This window comes from Pocillopora damicornis, chromosome 10 (genome assembly GCF_964200805.1).
Source record: "Pocillopora damicornis chromosome 10, jaPocDami1.2, whole genome shotgun sequence".
In the NCBI taxonomy this organism is placed as follows: Eukaryota; Metazoa; Cnidaria; class Anthozoa; order Scleractinia; family Pocilloporidae; genus Pocillopora; species Pocillopora damicornis.
This window is the reverse complement of record NC_142679.1, coordinates 1779216-1797585: the sequence shown is the minus strand read 5'-3', so window position 1 is coordinate 1797585 and position 18370 is coordinate 1779216. Positions and strand designations below refer to the sequence as shown.

Genomic DNA, 18370 nt, shown 5'->3' with positions numbered 1-18370 from the left:
TTCGATACCTTTATTCAACGAGCATTCAGTTCTTTTGTGTACGTGTTAAGTAGAAAAACCCTCAGGCAAAAACTCGAATCGAAAATGAGCTTTCGGTCATTTTCTTCTCTACGAGCTTCTGTTGACTCGAGAGACTGTCAGTTTTATTCATGAATACAGTTTGCTATGATCCGCAGAACTCGGAAGAGTTTAGTGGCGTGATAGTTTCTTCTTCAGCGGCGTTAGTTTTTTCTTCTTCAGCGGCGCCGAACATGGCGGCCACGAGTTTCAGAGCTCTGATTTTAGTGTTTTATTTCTTACTTATTTGTTCTGAAATTCTTTCTACTTGGGATCCAATCGATTACCACCATCATGGGCCTTGCCAAGAAGCTCTCAAGGTTTTTCCTGGCGTATATTTTAGTCATTACGGCCGATTTGCTGTCACTGGACGACCTTCAATTGTTTTTGTTACGAAGCGCTTTGGATTTCATCGCGCCAAGATTCCCTCGGTATCTTGGACAAAGCACAAATGTACATCTCTGCTAATTCCTGGTCACGACCCGCCTCTAAACATCACAATTTTTGGAGACATTGCGATTAATCCTGCTCTGGAGACTTTAATTCAAAACAATTTGAAGAGGCGAAATGAAAATCTACCGAATATCTTGGTTTTGCATATAAATACTCGAGTTATAACATACACCCGTGCTGAACTACTTGGCATTCGTCGCGCGTCTCGCAGTTTTGTTTGTGGATCAGTTCTCCATGTTTTAAAGCTAAATGGACTTCTGAGGTTTAGAGGATGTCGAGCTGGCCGACGGAAGATATCTGTACGTATTTCTGATCGAATAAGTCATACTACTTGCCGTGATAGAACCACTTCTCGCACTTCTGTTTTGGTTCCTATAGTTCCTGAACAACGTTTTCGTAGTGGAAGCTATTTAAAATTCTGTAGTTTGAATGCCAGGTCTGTGAGAAACAAATCGGCGGACTTGGTTTCCTATGTTGAATCATCTGGAGCTGATATTTTCGCAGTAACTGAGACATGGCTCTCAGAAATTGATGATGCGTGCAGAGCCGAAATTACCCCACCCGGGTACAAGCTGTTTGATCACACACGATCTGATCGATGTGGTGGTGGAACTGCTCTATTGATAAGAGAAAATCTACATGCAAGTCGTATATATGCTGGTGAGCGTACTTCTTTTGAGTTTTCTCATTGGATGGTCGAGTTCCAGTCGCGAAAACTTCAGATTGTTATTATTTACCGTCCACCCTACTCTAGTAACCATCCTGTCACGACGAATGCATTTTTTGCTGATTTTTCGAGTTTTTTGGAGAATATCATAATGTCATCTGTACCGTTACTGATAGCAGGTGATTTTAATATCCATGTAGACGTTCCGGGGAATGCAGACAGTGTTTGTTTAAAGGAGCTGCTTGAGTCAATGGGCCTTCAACAACATGTGTTAACGTGCCAACACACGAGTCAGGACACACCCTGGATTTGATCATTACTCGACAATGCGACTCCTTATTAGCTAACATCCCTGTGACTGACTGTCTGTTTTCTGATCACTCTACTTTGATTTGTGATCTAACCCTGGACAGGCCACCGCTCCCGAAGAAAAAAATCTCTTTCAGGAATACAAAGGTGGTCGACGTTAACCTGTTATGCGATGAACTCTCTACAACTTCGCTTTGTACAGACAGCCCTGATGCTCTGAATGATCTTGTTAAATGTTATAATTCTACATTATCTGCGGCTCTTGATCGTCATGCTCCACTTGTCACTAAGTTTATCACAGTGAGGCCTTTGGTACCTTGGTTTAGTGAAGATATTAGGGATTCAAGGAGGGAAAGACGGAGAGCTGAAAGAAAATGGCGTTGATCTCGAAGTGTCAATGATTTGCTTGAATTTAAAAAAAAGAGGAACTTTACAACCTACCTGATGAATGAAGCCCGTCGTAAGTTTTACTCAGACTTTATTGTTGAATATAACTCCAATCAAAGGAACCTATTCTCGGCAACAAAGAGGTTGCTAAATCAAGGTCATGAAGTACCTTTTCCACCAACTAGTGACAAGCTGGTTTTAGCCAATGAAATGGGTAGCTTCTTTGTTGAAAAGATTGACGCCATCCATGTCAAACTGGACAGACTAGCCGATTGTTTGCATGATTCTCATTTTGACTATGTGAAAACGCTACCAACTAAAACGCTGGACAGCTTTATCCCTTTAACTGAAAGTGCTGTTAGTAAGTTGATTGGCTGCTCTCCGAAGAAAAGCTGTATGTTTGATCCGATGTCAACATCTATGGTAATCAGCTGAGCTGATGTGCTATTACCAGTCAGTACTAAAATGATCAACCTGTCTCTTAATTCTGGAGAATTTGCGGATGATTGGAAATGTGGGCTTATTAATCCTATCTTGAAGAAACCTGGATTGGATTTGCTGTACAAAAATTACAGACCAGTTAGTAACTTACAATACGTATCCAAGTTGACTGAAAAAGTCGTCTTTAATCAAGTTTACGATCACATGGTTTCAAATGCTATTTTTCCTACGCTTCAATCTTCTTACAGGCAATTCCATAGCACTGAAACTGCACTTATCAAGGTGATGAACGATATTTTGTTAAAGATGAACTCTCAACATGTCACTATGTTAATTTTATAGGATCTCAGTGCTGCCTTTGACACTGTTGATCATCGAATACTTTTAGAGAGGCTATCTGACGAGGTTGGCATACGTGGGACTGCTCTGAATTGGTTTAGATCGTACTTGTCTGATAGAAGTCAGCGCGTTTCTGTACATGGAGTTCTTTCTCGTCCTTTTGACTTGAACTGCGGGGTACCCCAAGGCTCATGTTTAGGGCCTTTGCTATTCATAATATATGCGTCCAAGCTGTTTAAGATCGTGGAACATTATCTTCCTGATGCTCACTGTTTCGCTGATGATACGCAGCTGTATCTGAGTTTTAAACCACTCGGCAACACTGCTCAAGCTGATGCTATACAAGCTATGGAAAAGTGCATTGACGCGGTGAGGAAATGGATGATTCAAGATCGGTTGATGATCAATGATGATAAAACGGAGTTTTTGTTAGTCGGCACACGACAACAGCTTGATAAATTAGATTCGTGTTCCATAACTGTGGGCAATAATCGTATCAGTCCAAGCCCATGTGTTAGAAATCTTGGATCCTGGTTTGACAGCAACTTAAGCATGACTGATCATATAAACAAGGCTTGTAATACGGCATTTTATCATTTACATAACTTGAGACGTATTAAGAAATACCTTTCGAGAGATTCTTTAATTACTTTGGCTCATGCTTTTATAACCAGCCGTCTTGACTATTGTAATGGTTTATTGTTTGGCTTACCAAATGTGCAGATCGCTAAATTACAGCGTGTACAAAATGCAGCAGCAAGACTTATTCTTGGCTTTGGAAAGTTTTCTCACATTACACCGGCGCTCTATGAGCTGCACTGGCTGCCAGTTTCTTTGCGTATTGACTATAAGATTTTACTTTTGACTTTCAAATGTATTTATGGCCTAGCGTCAACTTATCTTAGCGATCTTATTAGTATAAAATCGAATTCATTATATAATCTCAGGTCTACTGGTAAGCTCTTATTGGACCATCCCAAGGGAAAGATGCTTACAACATTGGGAGCAAGATCATTCTCAGCAGCAGCTCCGAAACTCCGAAATGAGCTACCTGTGGAGCTTCGTCAAGCAACATCACTTAACAGTTTTAAATCTCGACTTAAAACCTATCTTTTTAAGAAGTATTTTTTATAGTTTGTAACTTAGTTTATTTAATTCTCACGGTAATGTATTTTCGTTTTCTTTTAAACATATGATTGTAAAGCGCTATTGATCAGCTCATGTAAATACGCGCCATATAAATTGGTAAATTATTATTATTATTATTATTATTATTATTATTATTATTATTCTGCTTTTCATACATGCACTGTATAGAAAGGCTGGTAAGGGGGCACACTTTACCTAAAACGAATCGTCCACTTTAAATCTAGTTCCTGAGAATTGAGAGATGCAGAAACATCGAGATATGAACGGATATATGTTTTTGGTCACTAGTTATTTTTCCAAGAGTTACTGCCATAGTTGTTAAACCTGCCTGTGTTCATTAAAATTCAGACTTTAAATATAGACCGCCATACTAGTCAATTATAGACAAAAACATTTAGTTATGTTTCATGAGTTGGTTCGTGTCATAAGCTGTGCTTTCAAGCGAAGTGGCCTTAAGGGCTTTTGAGAATTGAGAGAACAAAGTAAGCAATATGATTCTCTTCCAGTGTATGCAAGTGTGCACCTTCACGTGGTCTAGAAAAGAAAATCAGCTCCCAGGGGAAGTTTTCACACTCCTCGCCGCGAGATACTAATGGCTGATACTTCCATCATAAGCATATTGTACGAGTCAATCGGCCTCGGCGTTTTCTTCTTTGCGTTTTCTAGCTTCTATTGTATCGATTAACCAATAGGTAACGTGAACCTATTAAAATGTTATATCAATACGATGTAAGCCTGGAGTATTGTTAATACCTAAACTGAGAACACTGCAAAAAATATTGTGTTCACCCGTTCGGAAAACAAGTTGCGACTATTTGAAAACGCGGCATTATTTCCGCATTTTCTGACATTTTCCGAAAAAGAAAATCCAGAGTTTCCCGTTGTTGTCGAGTCAGCGAATCGGGTATTCGTTCCATTATCGTGCAGTTTTCCCTCGAAGTTAACTCTACGAAAAACAACTGTTTTCCTGGTGTTAAAAGCGCGGTTAAAAGATGGGAAAACGGTTTGTATTTTGTTGTTTACTGTTGTTTTCCAGTATCAAAACATTGTTTTCAGAGAAGTTTTACGTCGAATGCAATGCATTTTCTTCCATTTTCTAGGACAGTAAATGCGTAGAAAACGCGTGAAAACCACGTGTCGTCCAACGTTCACGGGCCGGTCAACATGATGAAATACGATGTTTTTTAGCGTTTGTGGCTATTTGCGTTGAGAAAACGCGTTGTTATTGGCGATTCACCACTCGGTTATTCCCACGCATTTTTTCGTATTTGCCGTTCGATTATCGTGCGGAAAATGTTATGTATTCCTATATTCATCGGTGTTTAACCCTGTAAACCATTAAGACGTCTATAAGCACATTTATTTTTCTAGCTCCTCATAATTTCCTTGGCTCTAGGCTCCCTTGCCTTTGAACGATTTCGAAGAGGTTCCATCAATCACTTATTCCCCCCCACCCCCCCAAAAAAGTGGATAAATTTAATTTCAAACCGGCTTAGCACTGCATCAATAAAATATTTGAACTGACTAAGTTCTGTATTTGGGCAATTTCAAAATGGATGTAATAAAGTGGTAATTGAACCTCATATCGTGCAATTTTGGTCTGAAATCATACTTGTGATTTCAAATCGAACTGGCGCTACGTGCTCGTTCGATTTTGAAATCACGCGTATGATTTCAACCCAAATTGCACTCCACTCAGTTCAATTACCATTATTTACATGACGCAAGTAATAAAAGCTTTTACATTACAATTTTTTTTTCAAGCCATTTTATCACCAATTAACCAAAGTAGTATTCGCCTAGTTACATCAGTTCTTAATTAAACAATTTTTACAAAATATTCACAACACAGAAAACCTAGAAATCTAATATTTAACAAAAAGATGTATATGTTATTTGCCGGCTGGGAGGTTTCGTGTGGTGGAAAACTGTGACCGAGGTCTCGAAAATGCAGCATTTTCAAGATCGAGGTCACAGTTTTTCACCATAAGGAACGACCCTTAGGCGGTAAATAATATATTTATGTATTTTTCTAACTAAACGAAATTCTTTCCGAAAGAACCCGAATGATTTAGGGTTGTAAATACGACAAGATCTTCCATAAACAGAACAGTTTTTGAGCGAGTAAATGGTGGTTAAAATAGAGGTGATCCAAATTAAAGAGAGATACTTCACTGACACATTTTCATTTGCGTAATGATAAAGGTGATTTAAAAGGCTTCCAAACAAACTTTCAAACATTATCTTTACAAGTAACTGTCAACATCTGACACCTGTCAATTAAAGAGTGCGTAAGAAAAAAAAAAGCGCATGCGCACTTTTGAAAAACAGCGAAACTTGTTTTTCAAGGACTGTCACAACAAAAGCGAAGCGGCTAGAGAAGCGTAACGCGCGCAATCGACTGGTTAAACAGGTTTTTTTTACAGCACAAAATAATTAACTGTCCAAATAACCGTGCAATGTCGCAGGATATTTGTGCTCTATTCGCGCGTTATTTGTACTCTACTTTTAGGGACCGGTCACATCGCCTGGGGGGGGTCGGAGTATTTTTGTTGTCACATCGGAGCATTTACCTGATCCCCCCGTAGAGTATCTAGTTTTTTAGAGATCCCCCCTTATCGGTAGTGGAAAGTTTCATGATCCCCCCCCCCTTTTCTCCCAGCCACCGCCAAATAACTTTTTGAATATGCAAGTGATATTTTAATAGTGGTACTTACGTCTCATGGACCTTGAACCACAACGGTAAATATTTGCTCGTCAGATACGAACTGAATTGTCGAGGAAGTGCCAATCTCAGGCTGTTCATCCAAATCCACGAAAACATAGTCATCGTCGCTCTCTGCCTCTCCACTTTCGGATTCTTCATCCTCGGATTCCACGTCATCTTCATCACTCGACAGTTCTTCTGTTATCACAGTCTCTTTATTCTGTCGGTAATAGTGACATCGAATGGCCTTCACTTTGTCAAGTTTCCGACCCACAGTCATCAAACCATGCTTGTTGAGATACAGGTCTAGTTCTCTTACCCGCAACTTTTCAACTTTGCCACCCTCGATGAGGTTATCCCATTGAAAGTCCTTGTACGTTCGTTCGGCCTCTTGCCTTCTTCGCTCCTGAGCTGCTCTTGTTCTGATGTCCTTTCGGATCTCAATATCCTTCAAATGATTAACATATGCAATGACGTGCTTCTCTTCCACATTATATTTTGAGCAGAAGCTCTTCATGGTATCCTGATCGTTTCTGATACTGTCAGAATGTTCCTCGTACAGATCTTTAATACATTTTCTTGGAAGGTAATCATCTGGTGTCCTGCCCGTCGATTCCGTCTGATAGATATCCATGAAATGTCCAGGATTGTTTGAATCTGGTACAGGTTGCGGAATTCTTTCCGTTTCTGGACCGACCCATCTATTGTTAGAACACCAGGAACAGAGATTGGAACTTTCTTCTCTTGACTCTTTACAGGCATCACGACAGAATTCCATAAAAAGTTCTCCACGAATATAGTGGTCTTCCATAAACGATTCGATCTTTCGGAAGTATGCTGCACCGGGCGCTTGCTCTTTGTTTCGTTCTGATGCACCCCGATAGTTGTCGAGGTAAACAGACCTAAAATTCCTTTTTTTTTGGTCTGATCCCCCCTATTATGCTTGTCAATTACGGCTGATCCCCCCTAAAGGTCTTCAAAAAACCATGTGATCCCCCCCTAAATACTCCGACCCCCCCTAGGCGATAAATAATGACCGGTCCCTTAGCAGTTGGATAATAACAACTGGTAAGTGTAATATGTCAACAATCTCTCACACCACCACAGGTCAATTAGCACAAGGAAGGCTGAAAGACTGCCGGCATTTAGTTTTTAGAAGTTCTCTATTTAAAGGGCATGTTGCAATGGTGACTTTTAGACTCATCAAAGAGCCCATGCACAACTTCCAAGAGATTTGTTGCTGTCTAAATAGCCAATGGAACCAGATTAGTTATCGCAACCAAAAGGCGTCTCAATGGCCAAGGATACGCCGGTGAAAAACCATTCAATAACCAGCGGAACTGAGGTATTAATAACAAATTTCTGAACTAGCTTCAACAATGAAATGTTTTGTAAGTAAATGAATTGGTATGCGTACAACAATCCGTTAACACACACAATACCAATTGATTCAGGGGTTTAAAGATATCGGGGCGAGGAGTGCGAAAACTTCCCAAAGAAGCTGATTTTCTTTTCAAGATTACATGAAATATATGATACTAGGTCTTCTAACGCGCCATGGATTATTCCAAGAACAGCGATAAATTTGAGGTTTTCAAGCTCTGCCTGCATTACTCAAAACATGACCGCTGATCCAAAGTACAACGGCACTAACAAGATATAGGAGTATCCCGGATGCAAAGTCGTAAGACTACCTCAAAGATAACTACAAAGAGAGGTGAGAAGAGTGCAATAAGGAGTTTTCCATGTTCAGTTTGTTTGCTGTACATTGGATAAAATAAACGACGCTATAAAGATGCCAACAAAGAAAGTGAAGCTGTATGGTGTCGTTAATTTCATAAAGTCGCTCTCTTCGACAGGTTCTGGATGTAATTTTTTAGAAGATAAACTTTCCAACATATACTGCTTAGAGATATAATGTTGAGAGAAATCTTCTGAGTCACAGAAAGCTTGGAATGAGATATTCCAAAGACTTGAAGGACAACACGATACACTGCACTCACACAGAACAGGACAAAAGCAACAAGAATGAGTTTTCTTTTCACACTCTTTAACTGATACGGTCGAAAAAGAAAAAGCATTCCTACAAAGAACCACACGTAAAGAAAGGCATCACCTATCACCTCAGACAATGTTCTGATCCACTGTATTTTAACTGGGATTGTCTCCTTCGGGTGAAATTGGCAGTTGCGTGTCGTTTCGTACGAGACGTAAGCGATCATGATGTATAAAAGGCCGAGGATGACAGCGGATAGAAGTGAAATTAATGCGCCGATGTACATTGATTGACAAACCGTGCGAAGAACGGATGGTCTGAATCGCCTCCAAGCCATTTCGTCATTTTCATCTTGCTGTTCGTCTTCGTCTTCATCTGGTGAGCTCGCGTTAATGACCCGATATCTAACTCGAGAATTACCAACTGAAATGAGATCATAATCTTCGTCTGAAGGCGGTGAATATTCCTGGTTCATGGGTTTATCAACGGGCTGACAATTCCACTCTCGAACCCCCACTGCTTAAGCTATCGTTACATCCAAAGGTCTCCACTTCAGGCTCATCAGGGTCGTAATGCTCTGTCACGCCGCGCGTGAAGCTGAATAAAACACGGGCAAAAAATTCAATCACCAAACTGTTGGTCATTGTCCACGTTACAGAGTCTTCGAGTGCACACTTGAGGTCTTCGATACCGACTGAACATGTTTCGAGTAAGCTCCAGGATTTTTTAGTATGATGTTTTGAAAGTAAAAATGCTCACAAAGCAGAAACAATACTCCGGACATCTGCATGTTAGCGAAAGTATTGGCTACTCCACTTGTCCAATGGAAGTTGAAGAGACAAGATAACGATTTGTCAGTGATAAATACTGATGTTTCTCTGGAGATTATCAGATTTAATTTCACCAATGGATACTGCACTCGGTATTGTATCAGGCGGGACGTATTCTTTTGTTTTGTCTGATATTAGGGGCATTGTTCTCTAAAATCTATGATTGAGTGTAGCTCTGAAAGTAAATACTACTCCTCATTGATCACTGAGAATATCAGTCACTTCTACGCCAATTTTAGCTTAAGAACTTTGTTCTTTAAGGCAAACATTTCCCTAAAGACCTCTTATTTAGTCTCGAAAAATAGTGATTTCTTTGGCAAAGAGACAGAACATGGCTGCCACGACTGTTTAGAAAGTAAAACTGAAAGAGACACACACTTGTGGCTACTGTCAATGCGGTGCCATTGGCACTGTGGTTGAATGCATACTTCATACTTCATAAACGTTTTTCATGTTCGCTTCGGTGATCAGTAATACTGAACCTTACAAGATGCCTTTTGGACCACAGCCTTTCAACTCAATCAACTGGTATTCAGTGGTAAACACGTTTGTAGCCGAAATGTAAAGGAGTAACCCTTCTTGATACAGACACCACCATTAGAACACAAATTAATGCACCAGGTTCACCAATACATTCGAATTCAGTGTGGCATCATAATATCGTAATGAAACGAAATTACTCTCCTTTAACTGCAACATAATGTATGTAGCTGACTTAATAATCTTTTCCTATTAAAGGAATAACTATAGCTGACTTTACATGTAAACATTTTTTACAAAACTGTCCTTGTTTGGATATTTACATCAAATGATAATTTCCTTATCAAGATGTAACAATATAATTTCCTCTAGAAGTTTCAAAGACCCCAAATAAGTTGTTTTGTTGATGAGAGAATTTAGCCCGACATTGGCACGATTGACGTTATGGTAATGCTGATAGAATAGAGTGTGCCGAACTGACTAATATCATCATGGTACAACTTCATTATCTGGTATCCTCTCCTGTGCTTTTCTATATATGCGTTTATTTGTATGTGTGGCCCATTTCAGTTGATTTGGGTGAAGAGAAAGCTTTTCCTAGCAACTTCTCTGTTGTATGGCTTGAACACACTTTATCGTGTTGTTGTACAAGCGTTAGAAATAAATCAGTCAAGGGCTTTCACAAAGCAAAATATCCCTCTCTATCTTTTGTTTCTCATGAACATATGCGGGCAAGTTTATCTTATAATAAAATATTTCTTGAGTTGTCGCTCGTCTAACCCTAAACAATATAAACAACAAATGATTCTACCGTCCTATTTCAGCGACATTCTAGCTCTTGGCGCAACTTTTTCTGTATACCCAACGTACGAAAAACCAAAACAAGGAAGGTAAACTTCTGATCGCTATTCCGCTCCGCTTGTTGGAGTTGTTCTGAAAGTAATTTCAAGGACTTTCGTTCAGCGGGTTGTGGAAATTTACACATCCGAGATATTCGTTTGTGTCACTAGCGCCGGTATATTTTGACTCGGCTGTTATGTTTCGGTATTTCAAGCCGACTTAGACAGTTTACAATCCATGACTACTCTTGGAATAATTCACGGCGTTGCAGAAGTACTAGAAAGAAGCATCATGGTTGTCATTAATCACTTCTGCCACGTGCCTTGGAAAAGAAAATCAGCTCCTTGGGAAAATTTTCGCACTCCCCGACGCGAGAGACTAATGGCTGATATTGTCATTATAAGTACATTGTATGAGTCAATCGGCCTCGTGTCTGTTAATGGAGTCTTCTTCGTGTATCAACTTATTTACATGGAAAGCGAATCCTTTGCAAACTTGCTTAAATCGTTTGTCATCCAAAAATCAATTTCACTGGTCATTGTCTGGTTTTTCACCAGTGTATCTATTGCGATAGAAACTCACTATCAGAACATGGCTGTCATGGCCGTTTGGTGGAAAAGATGAAAAATACATATACTTGTAGCAATTATTAATGCAGTTCCCTTATCATTGTGGTCCAGCGTGTGTATCATAGAAACTTAACACGGGCGGTTTAGTGAAACTAAACAATCCTTGCAAAATGCCGTTTTCTTGAGAGTGCGCAATAACTGAGGAATGTGGACTAAATCAGAGTTCCTTTGTCTCTGAGCAATACTTATTTACAAGTTCGCGCAATTTATCTCGAGACATGACTTTGTTATTCTTTCAAAGAATTGTACAAGTGTTTGTTATTTTCTGGAATGAAATGACTGAGGTATCACGCGCATAATGTTCAATCAGAATCATAACTTCTATTGTATCAATTAACCAATAGCTATTAAATAAAGGTATGAACTGCACCTTATCAGGGTATAGAGGTTGGATAACTCACTATAAAGGCTAGTAAAACACGCAAAGAGTTTTCAAATCACTTAGCCTATACTTGGGAGAAAACTTTTGCTCCGTTTACCTTTAGCATCGAGCCTGATCAAAATGTTATATCAATACGATATAAGCCTGGAGTATTGTTAATACTTAAAATTAGAAGAGCAAATAAGTTCTTAGTCGCTATAATTTTGCTGAGTATAAAATTCCATAGTTACAGAACGAGTTTTTTCAAAGTAATTATTGATTTTGTGGAAGTTCAAACGTTTATATCGCCAATGTAAATCTCTTTCAGTACACAACAACCATTGCTTTCCTGACATTGATAAAAAAATAAGGAATATTATTATACAATAGAGTAACTATGAAAACTCTGATTTGTTTGAGAGAATTCAGTCAGTATACATAGGCGTGTGAAGTTGATATGATAACCCAATATCTGCAGTAGATACTGGTCATCATGTTGAGTTCTAAGTCTGCCTAGTTTCCCCCTCGTCCGTGAAGTGCTCTCAAACTTTTGCAAACTTAGAGAGAAGTGTCTCCTTTGGCAGATTGTTTTCAAAAATGTATAATAAAACAATTACTTGATGATGTTTTTACAAAATTTTAAGGACAGGAAAATGTTTAGCTCTCGGTCATGATCTCGAGTCAAATATTCTCCCACCTGGCTCTTCCACTCAGACATTAAGTAAATTGGAAGATGAGACATCGTAGTCAATAGTAAATCCTCGTTTCTTAACCTTCACCCCATTCCTCAGGATGAAGTAGAAGACGTTACGGTTGCGCACCAGCAAAAGTTTACCAACACTGCATCTAACGAAGTCTGGCGAATAGTTTAAAAACTTTAGAACAGATTAGTTTAAGTCTATTTTTAGAACTGTGAAGCAGGTGTTTGGTTCGCTGCGTTGAATTCTAGCATGAGTGCCTAAGAAATTATATTCAAGTGTGAAGTTCAATATATTAATTTTAAGAATCTCATGAGATTTAAAAATACTCAGCAATACTACACACCAAAACGTCTAATAAGTTATTGATTATCCATTCTGCTAAGTCTTTCTGCTCATTTCTTATAGAGGTGGGAAAAGCAAAGCGGATAGAGAAGCGTAGCGCGTGCAATCGACTGGTTAAACAGGTTTTTTTACAGCACAAAATAACCAACAGTGCAAGTAACCGTACAATATTTGTGCTCGATTCGCGTGTTATTTGTACTCTACTTTTAGCAGTTGGATAATAATAACCGGTAAGTGTAATATGTCAACAATCTCTGACACCACCACAAGTCACTTAACACAAGAAAGGCTGAAAGACAGCCGGCATTTAGTTTTTAGAAGTTCTCTATGAAAAGGGCATTTTGCAATGGTGACCTTTAGACTCATCAAAGCGCCCATGCACAACTTCCAAGAGATTTGGTGTCGTCCAAACAGCTAGTGGAACCAGGTAAGTTATCGCAACCAAAATTTGTCTTTTCCATCTTTTACGCCAAACAGCCATAACCGCGATATTCTGAAAGCGAGTCTCGATGGCCAGGGATACGCCGGTGAAAAACCATTCAATAACCAGCGGAACTGAGGTACGTATAACAAATTCCTGAAGCAGCTTCAACAATGAGATGTTTTGTAAGTAAATGAATTGGTATAAGTACAACAATCCGTTAACACACACAATACCAGTTGATTCAGACAACATGCTTATGATAACGATATCAGCCATTAGTCTCTCACGGCGAGGAGTGCGATAACTTCCCCAGGGAGCTGATTTTCTTTTCAAGATTACATGACAAATATGATCAATGAAGACCATGGCACTTCGTTCTACAACTTCTACCGCGCCGTGAATTATTCCAAGAACAGCGATGAGTTTGAGGTTATCAAGTTCTGCCTGCATCACTCGAAACATGATCGCTGATCCAAAATACAACGTTACTAACACGATGTAGGAGTATCCCGGATGAGCAATTTTCTTCAAGCGTTGAGTGCAAAGTCGTGAGGCTACCTTAAAGATAACTGCACAGAGAGGTGAGAAGAGTGCAATAAGGAGTTTTCCATCTTCAGTTTGTTTGTTGTACATTGGATAAATAAACGTTTCTACAAAGATCGCAAGAAAGAAAGTGGAGCAGTAGGGTGTCGTCAATTTTATGAATAAAGTCGCTCTACTCGACAGGTTCCGGAAGTGATTTGTTAGAAGATAAACTTGCCAACATATGCTAATTAGAAATATAACGTAGAGAGGAATCTTCTGAGTCACAGAAAGCTTGGAATGAGATATTCCACAGACTTGAAGGACAACGTGATACACTGTATCCACACAGAACAAGACAAAAGCAACAAGAACGAGTTTTCTTTTCACTCCCTTTAACTGATACGGTCGAAAAAGAAAAACCATTCCTACAAAGAACCACATGTAAAGAAAGGCATCACCTATCACCTCAGACATTGTTCTGATCCACTGTATTTTAACTGGGATTGTCTCCTTTGGTTGAAAATGACACTTGCGTGCCGTTTCGTACGAGAGGTAAGCGATCGTGATGTAAAAAAGGCCGAGGATAACAGCGGATAGAAGTGAAATTAATGCGCCGATGTACATTGATTGACAAATTGTGCGAAGAACGGATGGTCGGAATCGCTTCCAAGCCATTTCATCATCTTCATTTTGCTGATCGTCTTCATCTTCATCCGGTGAGCTCGCGTCAATGACCCGATATCTAACTCGAGAATTACCAACTGACATGAGCTCATAATCGTCGTCTGAAGGCGGCGAATATTCCTGATAAATGGGTTTATCAACGGGCTGACAATTCCACTCTCGACCCTCACTGCTTAAGCTATCGTTACATCCAAAGGTCTCCATTTCAGGCTCATCAGGGTCGTAATGCTCTGTCACGCCGCGTGTGAAGCTGAATAAAACACGGGCAAAAAATTCAATCACCAAACTGTTGGTCATTGTCCACGTTACAGAGTCTTCGAGTGCACACTTGAGGTCTTCGATACCGACTGAACATGTTTCGAGTAAGCTCCAGGTTTTTTTTAGTATGAATTTTTAAAGCAAAAGTGCTCACAAAGCAGAAACAATACTCCGGACATCTGCATGTTAGCAAAAGTATTGGCTACTCCACTTGTCCAATGAAAGCTGAAAAGACAAGATGACAACGATTATTCAGTGCTAAATACTGATGTTTCTCTGGAGATTATCAGATGTAATTTCACCAATGGACATTGCACTCGGTATTGTATCAGGCGGGACGTATTCCTTTGTTTTGTCTGATATTAGGCGCACTGTTCTCTAAGATTGAGTGTAGCTCTGAAAGTAAATACTACTCCTCATCGATCACTGAGAATATCAATCACTTCTACGCCAATTTTAGCCTAAGACCTTTGTTCTTTAAGCCAAACATTTCACCAAAAACCTCTTATCTAACAATCACTCTCTAAAAATACTGATTTTTTTTGGCAAAGAGTTATCAGGACATGCATGGCTGCCATGGCTGTTTGGAAAGAAAATGGAAGAGACACACACTTGTGGCTACTGTCAATGCGGTGCCACTGGCACTGTGGTTGAATGCATATTTCATACTTCATAAACGTTTTTCATGTTCGCTTTGGTGATAATACCCAACCTTTCAAGATGCCTTTTGGACCACAGCCTTTCCACTCAATCAACTGGTATTCAGCGGTAAACATGTTTGTAGCCAAAATGTAAAGGAGTAACCCTTCTTGATACAGACACCACCATCAGAGCACAAATTAATGCACCAACTTCACCAATACATTTGAATTCAGTGTGGCATCATAATATCGTAATGGAACGAAATTACTCTCCTTTAACTGCAACATAATGTATGTAGCTCACTTAATAATCTTTTCCTATTAAAGGAATAACTATAGCTAATTTTACATGTGAATCTTTTTGTACAAAATTATCCTTGTTTGGATAATTACATCAAATAATAATTTCCTTACCAAGAAGTAACAATATAGTTTCCTATAGAAGTTTCAAAGACCCAAAATAAGTTGTTTTGTTGGTTAGAGAATTAAGCCCGACATTGGCACGATTGACGTTATGGCAATGCTGATTGAATAGAATGTGCCGAACTGGCTAATATCATCATAGTACAACTTGCTTCCGTATGAGGTATATTTAAAAAGGCTTTGAGATCAAAAGCGGCAAGATCACGGAACTATGTGAGCATTAGAGTAAATTTGATCGATATAATTATTTGTCTTGACATACGTATTATATCTAAGAAGAATCTTGGATGGTCTGATTCAGCTCCCGCCGTGAGATAAATTAGCTTGCGAAGGATACAATAAATGCTCTATATTAACTTTCAGTTGTTGATGTATCATACAGTTTTGAATGAATCTCAAAATTGTGAGATTTTAGTAATTATGATCGATATAATCATTTGGTCTGACGTACGTATAATATCTGAGAAGAATCTTGGATGGCCTGATTCAGCCCCCACCGTGAGATGAATAAGCTCGCGAAGAATACAATAAATTCTCTTTTAGTATTAACTAATTTTTAGTTTCGAATGAAATCTGAAAATTTACGGATATTGTCTAGGTTACGCAGGTCTGATTTTATTTTAATTTCAATCTACTGTATTTCTCTACCTACAAGCCGATTTTGGCTATAAGCCGAAACCCTAAAAGCTAGAGACCTTCCAACAGACTCGTGTTCTCCAAAAGAAAAAGCAAAACCATCAGCTATAAGCCGAGAGCGACATTCTCGATTGTACCGGCCATTTAAGTGAGCGAACCTCACGGAAAATGGCTTAATGAACACAAAAGCTAATGAATGAGAATAAACACAAAAGAAAACAAAGCGAATCAGTGAAGATGTAAATACTACTAAGCGACTGCATTTTTCTTTCAAATGATTCTCCCGACCTGTTTTAGCGACATTCTGGCTTTCGTCTTAGCTTTTTCTATATACCCAGCTTACATCAAACAAAACAACGAAGGTAAACTTCTGATCGCTATTTCCGCTCCGCTTGGTGGAGTTGTTCTGAAAGTAATTTCAAGGATCTCCGTTCAGCGGTTGTGGAAATTTATACATCCGGGATATTCGTATGTGTTATTGGTGCCGGTGTATTTTGGTTCAGCTGTTATGTTTCGATTATTGCAAGCCGACTAAGACAGTTTACAATCCATGGCTACTCTTGGAATAATTCACGGCGTTGCAGAAGTACTAGAAAGAAGCATGATGGTTGTCATTAATCACTTCTGCCACGTGCTTTGGAAAAGAAAATCAGCTCCTTGGGGAAGTTTTCGCACCCCTCGACGCGAGAGACTAATGGCTAATATTTCTATTATATGCATGTTGTATGAGTCAATCGGCCTCGTGTCTGTTAATGGCGTCTTCTTCGTGTATCAACTTATTTACGTGGAAAACGAATCCTTTGCAAATTTGCTTAAATCATTTGCCATCCAAACATCCATTTTATTGGTGATTGAGTGGTTTTTCACCAGCGTATCCCTTGCGATAGAAACTAACAGAACATGGCTGTCGGGGCTGTTTGGCGGAAAAGATGAGAAAGACGTATACTTGCAGCAATTCTTAATGTAGTTTCCTTAGCATTGTGGTCCAGCGGGTGTATCATAGAAATTTTACATGGGCGGTTCAGTGAAATTAACCATCCTTGCAAAATGCCGTTTTCTTGAGAGTGCGCAACAAGTGAGGAATGTGGACTAAATCAGAGTTCCTTTGTCTGTACGCAATGTTATCTGGATCTGATAAATAAGAGCTCAAACTGGGTGGGAAATGGACAGGTTCACGCAATTTATCTCGAGACATGACTTTGTTATTCTTTCAAAGAATTGTACAAGTGTCTGTTATTTCCTAGAATAAAATGTACCACACATATAATGATTAATAATAACTTTATATGTATCGAGTAACCAATAGTTATTAAATAAAGGTATGAACTGCACTCTCTAGTGGTATAGAGGCTTAATAACTCACTATGAAAGGCTAATATAACACGCAAGAGTTTTCAAATCACTCAGCCTATACTCGGGAGAAAACTGTTGTACCGTTTACCAAGCATCGAGAATCGATCAAAATGTTATATATAATATATAAGCCTGGAGTATTGTTAATGCTTGAAGTGAGAAGTGTAAATAAGATCTTAGCTACTTTAAGTTTGTTGAGTGTAAAATTCCATCGTTACAGAACGAGTGATTTCAAAGTAATTATTGATTTTGTGGAGATTCAAATCTTTTTATCGCCGATGTTAAAGTATGTCAATATACAACGATCCTTGATTTTCTGGCATTAACAAAGTAATAAGGAATATTATTGTTATACATTAAAGTAACTATGAAAACTCTAATTTTTTAAAGAGAATTCAGTCAGTATACAAAGGCGTGTGAAGTCGCCATAATAACCCAATATCTGCAGCAGATATTGGGTTATCATGTTGAGTTCAAAGTTTGCCTTGTTTCCAAGCCCCTCGTCCGTGAAGTGTTCTCAAACTTTTGCAAACTCAGAGAGAAGTGACTCCATTGGCAGATTGTTCCAAAAAATGTATAATAAAACAATTACTTAATTAAATTTTCACATAATATTAGAGAAGGGAAAATGTTTGGTTCTCGGACATGATCTCGAGTCAAATGTTCCCCCGTCCGGCACTTCCACTCAGTCATTAAGTTAATAAAAGTGGAAGATGAGACATTGCAGTCAATAGCGCA

The 18370-nt window shown here is 39.0% G+C and overlaps 1 protein-coding gene and 2 pseudogenes across 1 annotated transcript; 1 reads left to right on the top strand and 2 right to left on the bottom strand.

The window, feature by feature from the left end:
- Positions 1 to 7559: 7559 nt before the first annotated feature.
- On the bottom strand, positions 7560 to 9295 carry LOC149038402 (uncharacterized; annotated as a pseudogene).
- A 2630-nt stretch (positions 9296 to 11925) lies between these two features.
- LOC149038401 (uncharacterized) lies at positions 11926 to 14833 on the bottom strand. Its single transcript, XM_089185076.1, has one exon. The coding sequence runs from the start codon at positions 14616 to 14618 to the stop codon at positions 13014 to 13016; it is 1605 nt and encodes a 534-aa protein (XP_089041202.1). The 5' UTR covers positions 14619 to 14833; the 3' UTR covers positions 11926 to 13013.
- Positions 14834 to 16553: 1720 nt separating this feature from the next.
- LOC149038400 (uncharacterized) lies at positions 16554 to 17944 on the top strand (annotated as a pseudogene).
- The last annotated feature ends 426 nt before the right edge of the window (positions 17945 to 18370 follow it).

Bases quoted from the DNA above. Each gene is read 5' to 3' on its own strand.
- LOC149038401 (XM_089185076.1), bottom strand. From the start codon at position 14,618: ATGACCAACAGTTTGGTGATTGAATTTTTTGCCCGTGTTTTATTCAGC.